Source organism: Megascapheus bottae, chromosome 10 (assembly GCF_031878675.1).
Source record: "Megascapheus bottae isolate mThoBot1 chromosome 10, mThoBot2.hap1, whole genome shotgun sequence".
NCBI classification, from domain to species: domain Eukaryota; kingdom Metazoa; phylum Chordata; class Mammalia; order Rodentia; family Geomyidae; genus Megascapheus; species Megascapheus bottae.
The window spans coordinates 30681251-30701301 of record NC_143518.1 but is presented as its reverse complement, the minus strand read 5'-3'; the positions used below and the strand labels follow the sequence as shown (position 1 = coordinate 30701301).

Here is a 20051-nt window from a genome sequence, read left to right as displayed (position 1 = left end):
CAATGCTAAGTCCCTGAGGCTTGGCGCGCGCGCCCGGCGCCCTCCCCCGGGCCGGAGCGGCCCCCGGAGAACGCCAGCGAGCCCCTGGATGGGGGCTCCCACGTGACGGCTCAGCTGAAAAATAAAAATAAACCCGGACTCTGGCAGCCAAGGTCATCCACGACGCCCTACACGGGGGCGTGGGGGGCAGAAGCCGGCCGCAGAGGGCCCGGGGTACCCCGACCCCAGGGGGCCGCGCAGGACGGCGCGCCGGAAGCCGCGCGCGGGGAGGAGGGCAGGGGAGCGTCCTGGACGCCGTCCCCCGGCGCCGCCGAGGCCTGCTGACATCAGCCGCGCTCCTCCCCTCGCCTCCCAACACCCTCAGCAGCGGGGCCCGACCCTCCCTCCTCCCACCACGTGTCCGCCCCACTCCCTCCCGAGGGGCCGCGCGCTCGGGAAGCCGGAGGGGCGGCCGCGGCGGCAGAGTGACAGCCGGGCGGCAGCCGACGCGCCCAGCCCACCCCCTGCGGCCCGGTGCGTGATCGCGGGCGGGGCGGGGCGGGCGCGCTGGCGGCGCCGGTTCCTCCTCCTCCTCGGGGCCCGGTGCCTGGGCCGCGGCGGGGGCGGGGACCCCGGCGTGGCGGCTGCGGGCCGCGGACGCCTTTGTTGCGGGGCCCGCCGGGGGAGGCGGGCGGCGCCCCGGCAGGTGCGCTGGGGCCGGGTGGAGGGGGCGCAGCCGGAGCGGCGCGGGGCGGCGGAGAAAGGGAAAGAGAGGACAAGATGGCTGGGGAACTCGGAGCGCGCCCCGGGGGCGCGGCGGGGCGGGGCGGGCGGCGGCGGCCGGGCTGGCCCCGGCTGGCCCGGGCTGCGGACGCCCGCGGCGCAGGGCCCCGGCCCCTCTTCCCTCCGGTCCTGCCGCGGGACTCAGAGGCTGTGACCAAGTTCGTTCGGGCCCCACCCTCAGGGGTCTGAAGCCGGTCCTGCCCCGGCCCCACACCCATTGCTTCGGGAAAATACTAAAGAAGCTGACTTTGAACTCCTGCAAGGGCCTTTTCTTTGGAGGACCTGGAGGAAACGAGGCGCTCACCTAGGAATTGCCCGCTCCCCCGGGGGGCAGGGGCAGGCGCTGGGGTGAACTGACCTACAGGGAATCGGGCTCTTGCGTTGGTCGGGGTGGGCCGCAGCAGTTGGGTCCCTTCCTGAGAACCCAGGCACACCCCTCACTACGTTTCATTCACTCGGGTTTGGGAATTCCTTTACGACAGAATGACTCGTTTTTGAGCTGGCTCGTGGACAGCACCTGTGAATTTGGGGAGGTGATGCACGAGCCACTTAATTAGCTCCTGGGACCAGCCCAGCTGAGGACCTGACCCGCCTGCTGGCCTTCAGACACTTCACAGATAGCAAATCAACACCTCTTGGCTGCTTTTGAGATTGTATTTAGGTAACACTGGCCATGGGAAACTTCTGCCTGTCCCTGCACTGTTAAAAACCTCATCCTGGAATGCTTACCCACTCGCAGCTGCGGTTCTGTTCTTGCCATCATGACAGCCCAGTCTGGTCTCTGCCACAAAAAGCTTTTTTTTTTTTTTTAATCTTTGAAGGCAACCAGATAGGTTACCTATCCACCAATCCACTGTTTCTCTCATCATCATGAAGAATGCCACCATCCAGCTTTTTGGAAGTTCCCATAACCTTTCTCTATCCAGGCCCCTACCCAGTGCTCAACTCCATCAATGATTGAAGTCATGGAGGTTGGTGTGTGTGTAGCTGGAAAGTTCCCACTGACACCTGACGTGTTTGCTTGCAGAGATGGAGTCTACAGTCTATGCTCTCAATTTGACCCTGAAGGAAGAACAAGAAGAAAAAGAGATTCAGAGCCAGGAACTGAAGGATGGCCCAACTGATATGCAGAAAGTACGAATCTGCTCAGAAAGTGGATGGGTAAGTAAGGTGTGGGGCCAGACTTGAAAGTTGAGCTTTCTTTTAAGTCTCCTAAAGTAGACAGTCGTGTGTGTGTGTGTGTGTGTGTGTGTGTGTGTGTGTGTACGTTCCTGAAAAAACAACCCTGTGGCTTTAAATGGCAGTGCAAAGAATGGAGTAGGTGGTTGTAAACACAGCTCCTTTGGCCACAAGGAGCTTCATTACATTGGACGTCTCAGAAGATGGCACTTTGTGTCTCCCATTTCCCCATGTCCCCTGTATACCTTGCTTGGTGCCAGATGCATTGTGGATACCAGATAATTAGTTGCTGATTTATTGCTGGTCACAGAGAACTACTCATTTTATATAAAAGTTAGATCATCAAGCTGACATGAAGGGAATCTAGTTGCATACCCACCTGGTCTGAACTGAATGGGTTAACAGTAGGAATACACAGATTTCACACATGTAAACAGAACAGTGTAAGAGAATTAGAGGGAACTTACCCAAGTGTTAGAGCTATAGGTATATATATCTATGTATAGTTATTCACAGTAGTTACTGGACTTCATGTGATAACTCTGTGTCCAGTGAGAGGTCCTAATTCATAAAACCTTGGCAATTCTACATTATCTATTCCAACCCTCTCCTACAGCAGTACAGCCAGATTCATATGAACAGTGATATTTGTTCTTTAAAAACAGACCTCTTGAACTGTATCCTTAAAAGTCATGCATTTTGTTCTTGTATTTTAGTGCAGTAAAAGCAAATAGTGCAAGTGGCAGGCTTTGGGTTGACTGATCAGTGACTGTCTCCTCAGTGTTCTTTCTATCCCCAGCTTGTCCTCCTTTCAAGTTTTAATCCAGGTAGGAGTCAGTATCCTCTGGCCTGGAATGAAACCTCAAGACAGTAGAAAGCCTGGGCTTTGAGGCTACATTGGCTAACCTAGGATTTCCAAATGGAGGAGAGAAGCGTGGATAAGAACTGTAGTAAAAGTGGACATCTGGATATGTTGGACAAGGATAAAAGAAAAAGATGAAGTTGATGCTTGGGGCAGGAAAGAAGGAAGTAGCCAGAGGATTCAGAAAAGGCACCCCGAAAGCTTCATTGTGATGAGATTGGGCATTTGTGGCCTCCAGGCAATCTGCCATACATCCGCAGTTACTGTGAACAGTGCTACCTGTACAAGTAGAAGAGTTCCTTATCTTAGGAGCCAGGAGATCAGCATAACTAATAGGATGCTGTACAAATGAATACACTATAGTCTGGAGGTCAGTTCAGGGGAGTCTAGCAGCCAGGAGCAGAGGAGGCTCATTTAAGCTAGAGACGGTGATTTACAGAGCTTTAGTCTGTAATGGTGGGCTATTTTGTCCTCTTCCCACTCTTGGACATTTAGCAATATCTGAAGACATTTTGATTGTCAGTCCTCTAGGTGGAGTAAGGGGGTAAGGAGATCATACCTATTGGGTTTTAGATCAAGGATCTTCCTGTACAATGTAATGGAACCCCACCCCACCTCTACCCCCACCCCCACCCCCACCCCCTGATATGACAAAGAATTACCTGGCCCTAAAGAGTATGAGATTGAGAAACAACTCTAGATTATCAAATTAGGGGAAGAAAAGACCCAAATCTGTACTTTAAATGCATAAAAGCCACTCAAACAGAAGAACCATATTCCACATTAGGGTAGTAAAACTCCAAGTGGAAAAGATGTACTTTAAACTGAGCATCAGTCACAAATGGATTCAGCTAAGGGAACAGTGGATTTTCATCCCCAGAGGCACTGGAGAGAGAAGGTACATGCAGAGTTAGGAGGCCCAGCTGGGGAATGGAATGTGGTAGGGAGGGTCATGGGCTAAGAACCAGGGTTAGTGAGAGGTCAGGGCCACCAGGGGCCACCAGAGCATGGTGTTCTGTGCTGGAAACTGTGTTCTCCTTAATAGCTCTGAGTCTATCTTTCTAAGAAAAGCTTAAGGTGCTACAGATCCCTTGCTGAGACTGAGAGGCCTATTGAGAAAGCACAGGCTTAGGAATCAGACTCTACCTCTGTAACCTTTACCAAATTACTTAACCACAGTTTCCTTATCTATGAAAGTGGGTTAGTGATTTCCATACCCTGTCCTTATTTAGAGATATATGTATGTAAACAGGAGTGCCTCTGTTGGTACATCAACTCAGACTGGCTATCCTCAGTTCCCTACTAGCCAGCTGAGTGAGTGATTGTAAGGCTTCAGTGGAGCTGTGCAGCTTGTAAACAACTTTGCAACACTTGCCCTCTGAGATAAGTGTTGGAATGCCCAGGGAGACCAAGGCAGCAAACACAGCTAATTGAATACCTCTTCTCCTGTGAGTCCTTGATCTTCTAAGGGGAGGGAGGAGGATAGGAATTGTGAGCCTTTACCAAGAAAGGGTAACTGAGGATCCAAAGCAGACTGCCAAACTAATCAGTGTGCCCCTCTGCAGCATTATTTACCTTTGGCCAGATAAAAGAGTTGTGTGGAAGGAAGGAGGCCTCCACCACAAGGCCTGGCTGAAGGCTTGCTTTATTCTCACAGAGGGATGGTGCGAAGGAGCCTTTCTAATCCCCTGTGCTCTGTGCCTCTGGCACATCATGTGAGCTTGTTTGAAGTTCCTCTGAGGCTCAGGCATTACTTGGAGGGGATGAATCCCACCCATACCGGCTTCTAGATGTCCCACATCAGTGTTCCTGATGCCTGGTGCATTTCCAGGTCTAGAACATGTCACACCTTCTACAAGAACTGACAGGGCCAAGCCCGTGCTCCATTTTTGTCAGTGAAGGGAATGTGACTATAAATAGGTATGGCCTACATCTGGAACCTCATAGAGATAGGAAAGGCCGGAGGGAAAGTTGTTTAAAAACCTGAGATGAGGGGCCAGGAGTTTGTCCTAGTGGTAGAGTGCCTGCCTAGCATGCACAAAGACCCAGGTTCGATTCCTCAGTATCATATACATAGAAAAGGCCAGAAGTGGTGCAGTGGCTCAGGGTATAACACTAGCCTTGAAGAAAGCCCAAGGACAGTGCTCCGGCCCTGAGCTCAAGCCCAGGACTGGCACAAAAAAAAGGAAAAGAAAAAGAAAAAAAAAACCCTGAGAAGACGGAAGGGAATCGGGGAGACACCCACGGGGCTGTCTTGCTGGTCAGTTGAGGATGAAGTCTGAGGAAAGCCCAGAAGCATATTGATTTTGGTCTATTCTTCTTCCAGAAAGTTTTGTGACAGATAAAACTTAATTCTTTGAAACTGGTCCATGTGCCACAAGAGAAGGAAAATCCAGAGATGATTTGCCTCATTAGTTAAGAAACACACTTTATTCACTGTTGGAGTAGTCTAGACTTGGAAAATAAGACAGAGTAAATTCAGCTCTGTCCATGGCAAACTCATTTTAGTGGAGAGAGCAGACAAATAAAGAATGTTCAGTGTGACCATGCCACCATAACATTGAGCCCCGAGCATCATGGACACATGTAAGTATGATCACAGTGTAGGACAGAGTGAGTTCCGTGGAGAAGAGATTGGTTTTGACGTCTTTAAAAGATGGATGTGTGTTCACAGGCCAAGAATGCAGAGAACATAGGAGTCCCAGGGGGAAGAATGGCAGAGATGACAGGGAACAGTAAAAGCCCAGTATAGGTGTAACAGGGGTGGAAGAGAATTGAAGACTATCCACCCAGGAAACAACTCTGCCCTCAGTTGCCAGACCATAGGCATCAGACAGTACTGGGTCCACACCTTAGCTGTGCCATTTATAAGCTGTGTGACCTCAGTCTGGAAATAATGCCTTTTTGAACCCACTCCCCGCCCCTCTCGGGTTTAACTGGTGTATCTTTATTTCTCTGCAACTTTGTTGGGGAAAATCAGGGAAACTGACAGAGGCGTTCCCAGTAAGTGCTCCCTACATGGAAGATGCTGTGATGATGAAAAGATAGTAAATGGTTTCTCATTGAGTCAGGGAGGAAAGACTAGGGGGTCAGAATGATTGAAGACCTGACACCTGAAAAGACTTCAGGTATGTAGACATGGTTATTTTTTTTTGAATGAGAAACAAACAAACAAAACAATAAAAACAAACTATGGATCCTCAGACCCAGGATTTGGAGTCAAGCTTTGAAGGGGAGAATGTGAAGTGGCCATCCTGCAGCAGGCTGTCCAGTGATTTCTCCCCTTTGAATGTGATGAGCCTTATAGTAAAGGGTTTTTTTTAATAGCCAAGAGGGGAAAAAAAAAAAACATAATAGTTTTAAAATGAAGAGAAGTCTGGCTGCCTTTAGCTATGAGGAGGAGATTGAGGATGGGGGGGGCGAGAGAGGGAGGTGGGCTTCTCAGCACAGGAACACTATAGACCAGACCTAGGCATCAAAGCAGTCGTGTGAGCTCTGGCATCTTATAACAAATTAGGATCCAACTAACCCTTCTCCAACTCATGTTCTTGTGGATGGGAAAAGCCAAATAGAGGCCCTTGCCTTGCTAGGTCTTTGGGTATCCCTGGGCTCCAAGTAGATGAGGTTGATGCCCTTGAATTGGGATATCCCAGGAAATCATAAAGACCTCTGTGGGAAGCATTTGCCCTCTCTGAATTTACATGTGCAGCTCTTGCTTTTAGGCAAGAGGGAGGTCTGAGAGGTACAGACTAAGACCAGTGACCTGGTGGTTATACTTTTCTCTGGACCTGGTGAACTGTGAGCAGCTCTTGTGAGTGGCATGAGCGTCCAACGTCCAGGTCACCCAGCCTGTTGATTTCAGTAGGGTGTTTTCCTCTCACAATGCTGCTTGCTTTGTTGATGAGCTGCAAGTGTGACAGCTGCTGTGTTAAGGCACTGAAGGGCCTGTACTCCTTCCTGCCTCATCTTGAATGTGAACAAGCCATTTCCCCCAATCAGGGCCATGACCTAAACTGTAAAGTGGGAGGGCTGTGCCCATTTGTTCACGAGATCTTCTGAAGTCTGGACATCTGTCTGCATGTGCATACTAGTCATTGAGGAAGGCCTGTTCATGTTGCAGGTACCGGCCCTGTTTGATGAGGTGGCCATATATTTTTCGGATGAGGAGTGGGAAGTTTTGACGGAGAAACAAAAGGCCCTCTACCGGGAAGTCATGAGGATGAATTATGAAACTGTTCTGTCCCTTGGTAAAGTTGTTTTCCTTAATCTTCCAGAAGCTCTGAACCCAGAGAATTATATCCACATCTCTCTTCCCTGGAGAACCCCACCACCCTTCTCTCTTGAATGTGCCCACTTCATTCCCTACTTCTGATTCGGGCAGGGTGTATCCATTATGCATACTATATATTTTTATTTTTCTACTCAGCAGCACATGCCACTTCTTAGGAGAATCTTAACCCAGGCTTTGATGTTTTGTTTTTTGTTTTGTTTTTAAGTACATCATTAGAAAGGTCACCTTGTATTTGTGCTTGTGCTCCATTGATCTGTGGAAAGAAAGGCCTTCATTGTTATCAGTCTCAGAAACATAGGGACCCCCCGCCCCCACACACACATACACTCCAGCATGATCCATTTGGATTACCCAGGTTGCTTACTGAGGTACTAGAGTGCATCAGTGGCAGCTTCACCACCCACTTCAAGCCCAATGCTGGCTCCAGCCCTCATTCAGAGATCCAGAAATGCCCAAATGCCCATAGACAGACTTGTTCTGTATCATAGTTTTTCTTTGAGTGTCACCAAGCTTTCTCCCTACCTTTTACCACTGGAGGGAGTCTAGGTTACTTAAGTACTATACATAGGTTTGTATAGCTCCAGAACAGTTTAACAATTGTTACCTATTTTATTTTCTGTGAACAGAATTCCCATTCCCAAAACCAGACATGATAGCTCGGTTGGAACGGGAGGAAGAGTCTCCTAATTCTGAGGAGTGGCAGCTCCAGGGAGGACCCGTTACAGGTACGACAAGTACAATTCATTGTCTGCCCCAAGGGGAGCATCTTAAAGCTGGATTTTCAGTTTCTACATATATTTTATAGTATATTGAGGGGTGAAGCACAAAGATGGTAGATTTTAAAATAGGGAATTTAAAAATCTCTTTCCAGTTCTCTGTGATCTTAATCAACTTCTTTTCCTCTCTGAGCCTCTGTTTCCTCATTGGTTAGTTGTGGGTTTAAATAAGCCTTGATGTGTGTGACCTTGCATTTGACTGAAGTGAAATGAAGTTGGCATGGCATGTGGTCCAGTGTACATTCTGGCTGAGTGTGGCCACATCAGCAGCATGCCACATGGCTCTATAAACTCAGTAACAGTGAGGGGAAGTGTGCATCCAGTGTACTTACCCTGGGTTCTTGGCCATAGTTCACATCTGAGCAGATAAGTCTTACAAGGCACCTAGTTTCCTTTTTTTTTAAATCAAAATGAAAAAGGATTAGGAGAGTAGAAGCTGGAAAAATACAGCATCACTTCCAAATAGCCAGAATAGTTTCATTTGCTTTTCTCCAGAGGTAAGAATTTATAATGCCATAGTTTGCTGATGCTAATGCACTTTTGTCGCTGTCATTTTATGTAGTTGAAAGGGTCTGGTGAAATGATCACATGGGATGGTTATAACTAGAGGCATTTTGTTATTCTTTTAATAACACATAAAGGTGTATTTTACAATTGATGCCATTTTTGTTTTGGTAAAAGGAGAAAACTCCTAATTGCATTCCATTTCTGTAATGATCTTCCAAATATAATTATACACATTGGTGTACAAGAACCAACTTCTGCCCTATAAAACTTAACTTTGCTGGCGTGATTTTTCTTGCAGGTTTTCTTGGCTCAAGGGCTATGATTCCACCAAAGCTCTGAAATATTAGGAAGCACTGTTAATTGTATTTGGGTTCTCGTCCACATAAATATTGGTTTTGGAACCCTAGCAAAGCACCCCTTTTATTTGTCCCAGGTTCTCTTGCTATGTGCTAACTCAGCAGCCTTGTCTCCATTCATAACCTCTGTGGTCTCTCTCTCTATGTCTACAGGAGAGGGAACACTGATGGCTGCCGTTGCTATGAGTAATAGTTTTGGAATCCGTATAAATTAGCACCTGGATAACAGTATTACCTATCATTCAAGTTACTACTTTTGGTGCATTTTGACCCCAAAACAGAATCCAGTAATAAACCATTTAATCGCTGGCCTTCTTTTTCCCCTTTGTCTCCTAGAAAATGAAGAATGTGACATGAAGCCTCCAGATTGGGCCGTGCCAATGAATCCCACTTGCCAGTACCCTCAGCCTCAGCATCTTGACAGCTTTGGCCTGCATCTGCCTCGGGACATCACTGAGCTGCCCGAGTGGAGTGAGGGGTACCCCTTCTGCATGGCCATGGGCTTTCCGGGCTACGACCTCTCAGCTGACGACATAGCTGGGAAGTTCCAGTTCAGCCCGGGCATGCGCCGCAGTTACAACGCAAGATTCAAGTTGATGGTGGTGGAATATGCTGAGAGCACCAACAACTGCCAGGCCGCCAAGCAGTTTGGAGTGTTTGAGAAGAACGTGCGAGACTGGCGCAAAGTGAAGCCCCAGCTGCAGAATGCCCATGCCATGCGACGGGCATTCCGAGGTCCCAAGAATGGCAGATTTGCGCTGGTGGACCAGCGCGTGGCCGAGTATGTCAGATACATGCAGGCCAAAGGTGACCCCATCACCAGGGAGGCAGTGCAGCTGAAAGCTCTGGAAATCGCCCAGGAAATGAACATTCCAGAAAAAGGGTTCAAGGCAAGCTTGAGTTGGTGTCGAAGAATGATGAGAAGGTATGACCTGTCTCTGAGGCATAAAGTGCCTGTGCCCCAGCACCTGCCCGAAGACCTGACGGAGAAGCTGGTCACTTACCAGCGGACTGTGTTGGCTCTGCGCAGGACACACGACTACGAGGTGACACAGATGGGGAACGCAGACGAGACGCCCATCTGCTTGGAGGTGCCATCCAGGGTGACTGTGGACAACCAGGGTGAAAAGCCCGTCTTGGTCAAGACTCCAGGCAGGGAGAAACTAAGGATCACGGCCATGCTTGGTGTCCTGGCTGACGGGAGGAAGTTACCTCCCTATATCATTTTGAGGGGAACCTACATCCCCCCTGGAAAGTTCCCCAGCGGGATGGAAATCCGCTGCCACCGCTACGGGTGGATGACTGAGGACTTAATGCAGGACTGGTTGGAAGTGGTGTGGAGACGGAGGACTGGAGCACTCCCCAAGCAGCGAGGGATGCTGATCCTAAACGGCTTCCGGGGCCATGCCACCGATTCTGTGAAGAGCTGCATGGAGAGCCTGAACACGGACATGGTGATCATCCCTGGGAGCCTGACCCCGCAGCTGCAGGTGCTGGACGTGGTGGTCTACAAGCCACTGAACGACAGTGTGCGGGCCCAGTACTCCAACTGGCTGCTGGCTGGGAACTTGGCGCTCAGCCCCACTGGGAATGCCAAGAAGCCACCCCTGGGCCTCTTCCTGGAATGGGTTATGGTGGCATGGAACAGCATCTCAAGTGAATCCATTGTCCAGGGGTTCAAGAAGTGCCACATCTCCAGCAACTTGGAGGAGGAAGATGACGAGCTCTGGGAAATCGAGAGTGAGTTGCCTGGAGGAGAACCACCGAAAGAAGGTGATACTGACAGCCTGACCGAGGGCAACTGAAGAACCAGTGCAGGTAAGTGGTTGGAAATGCTTTGGTATGTTCGCTGAGGGCCCTGCTCTTCTTCAACACACACTGTCTCATTACTCTTCTCTTGAGGGTCTATCACACACCAGGGCAGGTAACAGCCACAGAATGTTCTTATTTATAGGCAACTGATTGCTTGACTTATTTTGTGTATTTGGCTCTGAAGTCTGGACCCAACTAATGAGTAAAGTGAAGAGTAAGCTTCCAAAACATTAGATCTGAGAGCTATAGTAACCAAAGAAGTTACTTGGGCCTGAAAAGGCATATTGTGACATGGCTTATAAAACTTTTATCTGAAAGACGTTTTTCCCTGTAAATCGTGTTAAACCTTTAGCATCAGAATGTGTTTCTGATGTAATTGGGACTGTTGTGCTGAGTTTTACTAGCTGGTAGGCCCATGACACTGGTCAACATGAAGTCTTCCTTCAGTACGGAAGCCCCTGGGTTTCAGGGCACCTCCATAGCTGGGGTCACACAATGATCGTAGTGGAGATAAAAAAAAAATAGCTCCCATTTGATTTTTCCTAGGAAATGAATCTCCCTTCCCTTTTCCAAGCCAGTCTCAGCAAGCTTCATTGTTCTGTTTTCATCTATGGACATGAAGTGTTTTGGCCATATTTGACATGCTTCACTCTCCATTTGCCCTTTTACCTGTCACAGGTACCTCTCATGTATTTGGATGTGTCCAAGAGAGGGGCATCATTGGATTGTATGGTTGTTCTATTTTTAGGGAGCCTCCAAATTGATTTCCATAGTGGTTGCACTAGTTAACATTACTAGCAACAATATGTAAGGTTTTCTTTTGCCTGCATCCTAACTAGTATATGTTTTTACTTGTGTTCTTAATGGTAGTTCCGACTGGAGGCAGATGAAATCTCAGTTTCATTTTGATTTGCCTTTTCTCTATGGCCGGGGTAGTGAACACTTCTTCATGTCTGTTCATTGGCTATTTGTATTGTCTGTTCAGTCTATTTGCTTCTTTAATTGGATTGTTGAGTCTTTGGGAACTTAGTCTGGGAGCTCCCTGTATGTTCTTATTATTAATCAGATATGTAGTCAGATATGTAGCTGGCATTTTTTTTTCATTCTCAAGGCTGCCTCTTCAGTTTAGTAACTATTTCCTTTCTTAATACAATCCTATTTGTCAGCCCTTGCTCTTAATTGCTGAACTGTTGGAGTTCTATTCAAGAGGTTATTGCTTATGCCAATTTGTTCTGCTAGTTTTCCCTATCCTTTCCTTCAGTAGTTTTAAAGCCTTAGGTCTTAATTATGATTCTTGATCTACTCTGAATTGAGATTAGTATAAGAGATAAGGATAGTTTCTTCTGTGGCTATACAGTCTACCCAGCATCATTTGTTGAAGGTTATCCTTTCTCTAATGTATGTTTTGGACTTCTTTGTCAAAAATCAGATGGCTGTAGCTGCAAGGATTTATTTCCTGGTTTTCTATTCTGTTTCATTAGTCTTCATGTCTGTTTATGTGTAAGTACAATGCTGTTTTTGTTAATATGGCTCTGTAGTATAATTTGAAGCCTGGTATTGTGATACTTCCAGCATTGCTTTTTTTGCTCAAGATTACTTTGGCTACTTGAGATCTTCTGTGCTTTCATGTGAATTTTTAAGATTAATTTTCCAGTTTCTATGAAGGATGACATTAACATTTTGATAGGGATTGCATTGAATCTGCAGGCTGCTTTTGGTAGTATAGCTGTTTATTAATTATTCCAATCCATGAGAATGAGACTTATGGCTTTCCTGTAGACAACAAGTGATCAGGTGATCCCTTTTTTTTTTTTTTTTTTTTTTTTGGCCAGTCCTGGGCTTGAGCTCAGGGCCTGAGCACTGTCCTTGGAATTTATCAAGGCTAGAACTCTACCACTTGAGCCTTAGCACCATTTCCAGCTTTTTTTCTATGTATGTGGTACCGAGGAATCTAACCCGTGTCTTTGTGCGTGCTACCACTTTGCGCATGCAAGCACTCTACCACTAGGCCACTCCCAGCCCCAGGTGATCCTTTTTTTATCTGAATCACCACTCTGTCTTTTGAGTGACTTGAGATCATTAACATTCAGTGTCATTATTAAAAGGTACATAATAATTTCTGCCATTTCATTGTTTTTGTACTATGATTCTTTCCTACTCTTCATTTGCTTATCTGTTCTTGTGATGAGGTGTATTGTTTTCTTCTGTGTCATGGTTTTATTTATCTTGCTCTTCTGGGTGTAGAATTCCTTTGAGAAACTTCTCTGTTGCTGATTTAGTGGTCATAGATTGCTTTAGCTTTTGTTTGTCCTGGAAGGTTTTCATTTGTTCCTGAGTTGTAAATAAATAGCTTTAGGTAGATTAATCTAGGTTAGCAGTTCAAGTACATCATTTTATTCCACCCTCCCTTGTTTTAAGTTTTCTGATGAGAAATCTGCTATTCTGATGGGCTTCCATTATATATGAACATGGTGCTTCTGCTTCACAGCTTTCTGTACACTTTCCTTGTTCCGTACACTTTATGTGTTTAACTGTGATGTGTCTTGGGATGTTCTTTTCTGGTCTGGTCTTTTGAGTGTCTTGAAAGCTCCCTGTACCTGAATGGCTATTTAGTATCATGATTTAGAAAATTTTCCTTATCTTTTTTTTCCCTTTTAAAATCAGATATTTATTTTCTCTGTGTAAAAAATATAGCTCGTTGTTATTATTTTGTTTTTTCATATATTTTTATTGTAATTAATAGAAGGGTTACATTATATTCGCCAGATAGACGGTGCATTACTTCACATACATTGATACCCTTTCTTGTGTCTTGGTCCCCATTTCCCTTCCCCCACCCCAGCTCGTTATCTTGTTTGCCTCCCTTCCCCATCCGACTTCAAATAACCAAATACGCATATATACAGTATATCAGATAACCAGGAGAAATACTGTAACAATATGAGATAACCAAGGGACAGCAAAAGAGATGAGAGATAACATAGTACATTAAGGACGACAGTCACTCATTATATGGCTTTTGTTTCTATATCCTGGAATCCTTTCATTTAGCATCATTGTATATGGCCTTAGGAATCTACATTTTGTTCTGTTGTAAATCTCTGCTAGGAGAGGCCAAGGTTTCTACTGATTAGGACAAATAAGGGAAACCATTGAGCCTATGTTCCTTTGGGTCTGGCTTACTTCACTTAATATGATTTTTTTCTAAGTCTTTCCATTTCCTTATAAATGGGGCGATGTTGTTCTTTTTGACTGCAGCATAGAATTCCACTGTGTATAAATACCACATCTTGTTGATCCACTCATCAACTGAAGGGCATCTGGGTTGGTTCCATATCTTCGCTATGGTAAATAGTACTGCAGTGAACATCATGGTGCTAGTGGATTTAGTATGTCCTTGTTTCTGGATGATTGGATAAATGCCAAGTAGTGGAATTGCTGGGTCATAGGGGAGTTCTATGTTTAGTCTTTTGAGGAACTGCCATACTGCTTTCCATAGTGGTTGAACCAGTTTGCACTCACACCAACAGTGTAGTAGTGATCTCTCCTGGCCGCATCCCCGCCAGCATCTGTTGTTATTAGATTTCTTGATCATGGCCATTCTAACTGGAGTAAGGTGGAATCTTAGAGTTGTTTTGATTTGCATTTCTGTTATGGCCAGAGATGTCGAGCATTTCTTCATGTGTCCATAGGCCATTCCTATTTCTTCTTCAGAGAAGACTCTAAGTCTTTGGCTCATCTTTTGATGGGATGGTTGTTTCTTTGGAGATTAGTTTGGGAGGGATTCAATTTTTGAGCTGTTGATATATTTTAGATATGAAGCCTTTGTCTGTTGTATGGTTAGTGAAGATCTTCTCCCACTCTTTAGGCTTTCTAGTTAATTTGCTAGCTATGTCCTTTGCCACACAGAAGCTCTGCAGTTTATTGCAGTCCCACTTATCAGGACTTTCTCCGATTTGTTGTGTTTCTTGGTTCTTATTAAGAAAGTTTTGACCTGTGCCAAGGAGACCTAGTGTATCTTCTATTCTTTCTTGTAAAGTTTTCAATGTACCTGCTTTTACCTTGAGGTCTTTTATCCAGAAAATTTTCCATATGTTATTGACTGCTTTTCTCTCACTTCAATCTTTATCTCTTTTTATATATCACTGGTTCTTAGTGAAGAGCTAAAGTACCTCCATTTTGAGGCAATAGCCATCTTGTTGTTCATATTAAACTATAAGTGACCCAGAGTGCACATAAATTCCAGAAACTGACCTGCCTGTGTTAAAATTAACCAGAGCTCACATAAATTCCACAGACAGAATTGTTTATGAAGCCACAAACTACCCCCATTTTGCAGATAGCTAATCAGGACTTAGAGCCGGCTTGGGAACTTCCCGTTAGCTCTGATGGCCCTGGAATGTCCCTAACCCCCACATTATCTTCCTCAAACACCTGGTTGCTGTAATTCTGTGGTCTTTGCCTTTATAAGCCCTGTAAAATTTCAGCTCGGGGCATTCCTCCTAAGCTCTGCTGTGTCAGTGTACAGGACAAGGCCCGAGCTGCAGCCCGCCTGAATAAAACCTTGCTTTTGCATTTCAGAACTTCTGGCTCTGGGTGGTCTTTTGGTGGTGGTCCTGCAGGGTAGGCATTACACTTAGGTTTGTAAATACTGTTCCAGAAGTTTTGCACAGTCCACTCACATTCTTTACTTTTTTCCCATTCATCTACTTGACTATTCTAATACATCAATGTTGTTTTTGATACCTAATAGTCTTGCCTGCAGTTGGATCCATTCTCCTGGAGAGACTTTCTACTGAGTTTTTATTTGCCTAATTGAGCTTTTTCATTTCCAGAATTTCTGTATTTTTATTGAATTCCCCTTTACATCTGTTTGTCTTTCTTACTTCGTTTCCCTGTTCAATAGTACTCTCATTGACTTTCCTTAGATTGTTTGTATACTTTCGACTCATTCACTTATACATACCCTCTTTTATTTCATTGATGATTTGATTATCGTGTTTTTACCATCTTTTGCACTTTCTTGCCTGTCCTAAGCAACTGTTACTGGGAGCAGGTGACCTGTGGAGATGTCATGGTGCCTTGTTCTTTTATATTGCTGGTGGTCTTGCATCAGGATTTACACTTCTGAAGTCAACCTTTTGGTTTTGCCCAAATGTCAGGGCACCACTCACATAGAGAACCATTTAGAGTCTCTTGTATTTACCTTTTGTTTGGGTTACTGTTAAGAGCTGAGAATGGGGGTCATTAATACTTCCACTACTGAAGCTTCTCTTCTTTGTGCACTAGAAGCCACTGCTGGTCACACAGAGTTGTTTTAGTCTATGACCAGTTCAACTCCCATTTGCTCAGTTGTCCCTGTTTGTGCCCTGTGGTAGCAGCTGGGCTACTTATGGGTTTGTCCTCTAATGTGCTTGATAAGTGGAGATAATAAACAAATCACCAGTGATGAAGACCTGTGAGACTGCTCTACCTGCAGGTCTCAGTTCTCTCAGATCCACCTTGCAGCATGCCACCTTATGATGTAGCAACAAGGAGAGGATCCTCTTGAGCCCAGAGTCTTATGCTAGGAGCTTTCAGCTCCACCTGGTAGCAAACACCCATGGCCATCAAATAGGCCCTACGTGCTGAGTGCTAGGGCTCAGCAATTCTTGGTCACTGGGACTGCTTTCTCTCCAGGAAAACCTGGGCTTTCCACTTCCTGAGGCTCCTATTGCCTGAATTCTGAACTTGCCTTCATTTAAGCTCTTCCTCCTCCATCCATGTGACTTCTCATAGCTATCTCCTGATTGTTCCTTATTTACCCAGGCCCCAGGCTGTGGCTCAGGCTCTCACCTGATGAGTTTCCTGTGACTTGCAAGTTGCCAATGTTGACAGATCTATCCTAGCAGCTACTATAATCTGAGCTTCTCACCAGCAGAGGCAAATGCTCTGTTTTCTGATGTGTCCTTCAGGCAGTGAAAAAATTTTTACAGGGTAGGACTGCCAACAGCTTCCCCAGTGCTTCTTGGGGAAGATTTTGTCTTGCCAGAGTCAAAATGGCCCTCCTTAGCTGGGTGTGGTGGCTCACGCCTGTAATACTAGCTATTCAAGAGGCTGAGATCTGTGGATCACAGTTCAAAGCCAGCTCAGTCACTAAAGACCATGAGACTCTTATCTCCACTTAACCACTAGAAAACTGCAAGTGGCCCTGAGGCTCTAGGGGTAGGGCCATAGCCTTGAGCCTTGAGCTGAAGGGCTCAGGGACAATGCCCAGACCCAAAGTCCAAGCCCCAGATTTGACAAAAAAAATAAAAATAAATCCCTCCTTTTATGTATCCTCGGGCAGAGTCTTCCACCCCAAAACCATGGGTGTGACCTAGAAACCCCTAAATTCTCATTGTTCTCCAACATCCAAGTCTCCTAGCTGTGACTTAATCCCACAGTTTACCTGTTCCAGGTAGCTTATACACTTCCAAAGTAAGCCTTGAAGTCCTCCAATATTCTGAATGACTTAGTTACCCAGGAATGAGTTCAAAATTGCCAGAAGACATAAGGAACCTCACTAGAGCAGTTGTACAATATAACAGGGAAAGAGCAATAGAGTCAACCTGACAAACTTAATGAAACCCCTTTGTACAATTGTACATCTGAGGGGCCGGGAGTTTGGCCTAGTGGTAGAGTGCTTGCCTAGCATGCATGAAGACCCAGAATCGAGTCCTTGGTACCACATACATAGAAAAAGCCGGAAGCAGGGCTGTGGCTCAAGTGGTAGAGCAGCACTATCCCTAAGAAAGCCCAAGAACAGTGCTCAGGCCCTGAGTCCAAGCCCCAGAACTGGCAGGAAAAAAAAAATTGTACTTCTGAAAATGATGAAGAAATAAATGGCAAGGAAGTAAAATCGGCTCTATTGGGGATTAGGAACTAGCCCAAGGGCCAACATAAAAGAGAATGAGGTTGAATATGGTCAAAATACTTCTATACATGTATGAAAATAGCAGTGAAATCTGTTGAAATGGTTGTTAAAAGGAGATGGGGAGAGTAAAAGTGACGAATTTGATCAAAGTACATTGAATTACCACAGTTAAACTATCCTTGTACAACTAATAGATGCTGAAAAAAAAGAAAAAATCTTAAAGGAAGAAAAAGACTGCAGAGAGGACATGGGAAAAGGCTATGTTGATATTTACTACAGCTACTAAAGACATTTACATCCCATCATCGGCATGAACTCTTGCTCTTGTAGAATGCTCTAGTTCTCTGTACAGCTGCTGAGGAGGCGATGGAAGCAGACAAGAATCTGCAGTGAATGAGACTCAGAGGAGCCAATTTGATAGTGCATGCCTGTCATCGCCATCTCCTCAAGAGGCAGCACAGGCAGGAGCACTGTGTTGTGATGGTGATTCGTAAGACCCTGTCTCAAAAACCAGCTGGATGGGTAGAACATGCCCATATTCCTAGCTACTCTGGAGACAGTATCTCAGTCCAAGGCTATTCTGTGCAAAAAGTCAAGACCCTATCTGAACAATAAAAGCTAAAGGAGTAGAGTGTGGCTTAAGTTGTTCTAGAACAGTTAGTTGCCTAACAAGCACAAAGCTCCAAGTTCAATCCCCAGCACAAAAGAGGAGAGAAAGAGAAGGAAGGTGGGAAGGAGGGAGGGAGGAAGGGAGGGACACATGGACACATGGACATGAAACTGCTTCTTACCATCTATTTGGAAGTCTAAGTGGTAGAACAGTAATTTTTGTTAAGTGAGGTACCCAGGAATCCAGGGGTTCATTCACACTTAAGATTCTCTGTGTTTTCCAGCAAATAACACTACGGTTGAAACAGTTGGGGAACAAAGATCCTCAAAAGATCATTAAAGTGTGGATGCAGCAGGAGCCTTGAGGCAGTGGGGCTCAGAACAGTCGAGATCCACCAGCAGCCAGCACATCCCAGGACACAGCTCCTCACGTACTACCCATGAAGTGTCAGCAAAATCTGGGACCTTCACACTCATCAGAGATTAAAATAGAAATGAAACTTCTTTTGGAGCTGACCCCAATTGTCCATCAAAGGAATGTGTAAATACTTCCCAGGGAAGATATAGGCTGGAGAAGAGACCATCTGTTCAACACCAACAAGAGACATCTTATGGGTACAACTCTAGTGATGTCCTTCCTGTCGGGCGAGGAAAAAAAAAACTCAAACACTCCGTCCCTGCATGGGTCAAGACTATAGAAAAGTTTTGTACAAATGTGTCACTTACGTACACCTGCTCCTTACACATTTCCTTTTGGGAAATGGATTTACTAAGGGTAACTATGAAATCAAGACACCCTGACCTGGTGCAAAATGGCTTTTTATAGACAAACTACAGTACTGTAGAAGACGGAAAGCCAAACAAATAATGCTATTTTACTTATCTTCCCAATCTGGTTGGCAGCTAGACTTTTAGGGTCTTGTTTAATGGCCCTGTATTTTTTTCATTGTTGTATTTAATGATAAGACAAGCATTTAGTACTCAAGTCCTTCTGTTTTTCAGGCTGCCTGCAGAAGTCACTAAACTATCTGCTGTCTCTACGGTATAAGGCCCATTGGCTCATGGGATACTTGTTACAATTTTTTTAACATTCTTGTCACAAAGGCAGCAGAAGGTTTAAGACCTTAGCCCCAGCTGTTCCATCATTAACCTCCAAGAATAGGAGGCCATTGGATTTTTACAAGAGTTACACGCATTCCCATGTAACAAGTATTTGAGAACATTTCTTCAAAGCTGTCTGTGCTACAAAAAAATATGTATGTCAGAACCTCAAAGACAAAGCCATTGCTAGAACTAACATTCCAAAAACCACTTTTTCTCCCTGTACACTGGGCTTACATGCATTTTATAAGATATTTTTGGCTTCTTGAAACACCTATTTCTACTCAGGTACTCATTTTCCTGTTGGTCTTTTCCTGATCTTTTTAAGCCTGTTGCACACACACAAGGTGGGCAATTTCACCTTTAGCATCTGAATGCTGTTCAATGTTTGAATTGATTCCCTTTGCTTTTTTACTTTTAATACCCTTGGACCTCCAGAAGTTTTTCCATTCCATTTCTATTTAATTTTTCCTACCACTGATGTATTTCCCAGCCCTTTCTTTTTTATGTCTTATTTCTCTCATGATGGGAGCCTAAAAGATGTCATGAAGTCTGTTTTAGGATTCCTACATGGGAGCCACAGTTGTCTTGCCCAGAAAAGTAGAAAATGGGCTTGACTTCCAACATTCCAACACCTCGAGTCTCACCGTCAGCTGAGAGATAATGCCTTATAGGTTGCATAGCACTGGAACTTTCCTGGAGTGATGGCTCTGCTGACAGGGTCTTCTGGGTCACTTACTATGATCTATGCCTCACAGAACCCTAGTCCAACTGTTTTTGCAGAAAGGCTGTTCCTAGAATTCCTATAGCACACAAGACATAGTTGTACCCCCTAGTGATAGGAACGGACCCCAACAATAAACTTTGATAATAAAGGCAGTAGGCTACGGTGATTTTCTTA

At 45.4% G+C, this 20051-nt stretch overlaps 1 protein-coding gene across 2 annotated transcripts; it reads left to right on the top strand.

Moving 5' to 3' along the window:
• Nucleotides 1–412: 412 nt before the first annotated feature.
• On the top strand, nt 413–20029 carry Pogk (pogo transposable element derived with KRAB domain). Of its 2 annotated transcripts, none has more exons than XM_090340544.1 (6): nt 413–513; nt 1790–1923; nt 6924–7050; nt 7721–7819; nt 9070–10551; nt 18334–20029. In XM_090340544.1, exons 2-5 carry the CDS (start codon nt 1792–1794, stop codon nt 10536–10538), a joined length of 1827 nt encoding a protein of 608 aa, XP_090196670.1. In that variant the 5' UTR covers nt 413–513; nt 1790–1791; the 3' UTR covers nt 10539–10551; nt 18334–20029. The 2 variants fall into 2 exon arrangements, with proteins under 2 accessions (XP_090196670.1, XP_090196669.1); XM_090340543.1 differs by lacking the exon at nt 413–513 and adding an exon at nt 612–685.
• The last annotated feature ends 22 nt before the right edge of the window (nt 20030–20051 follow it).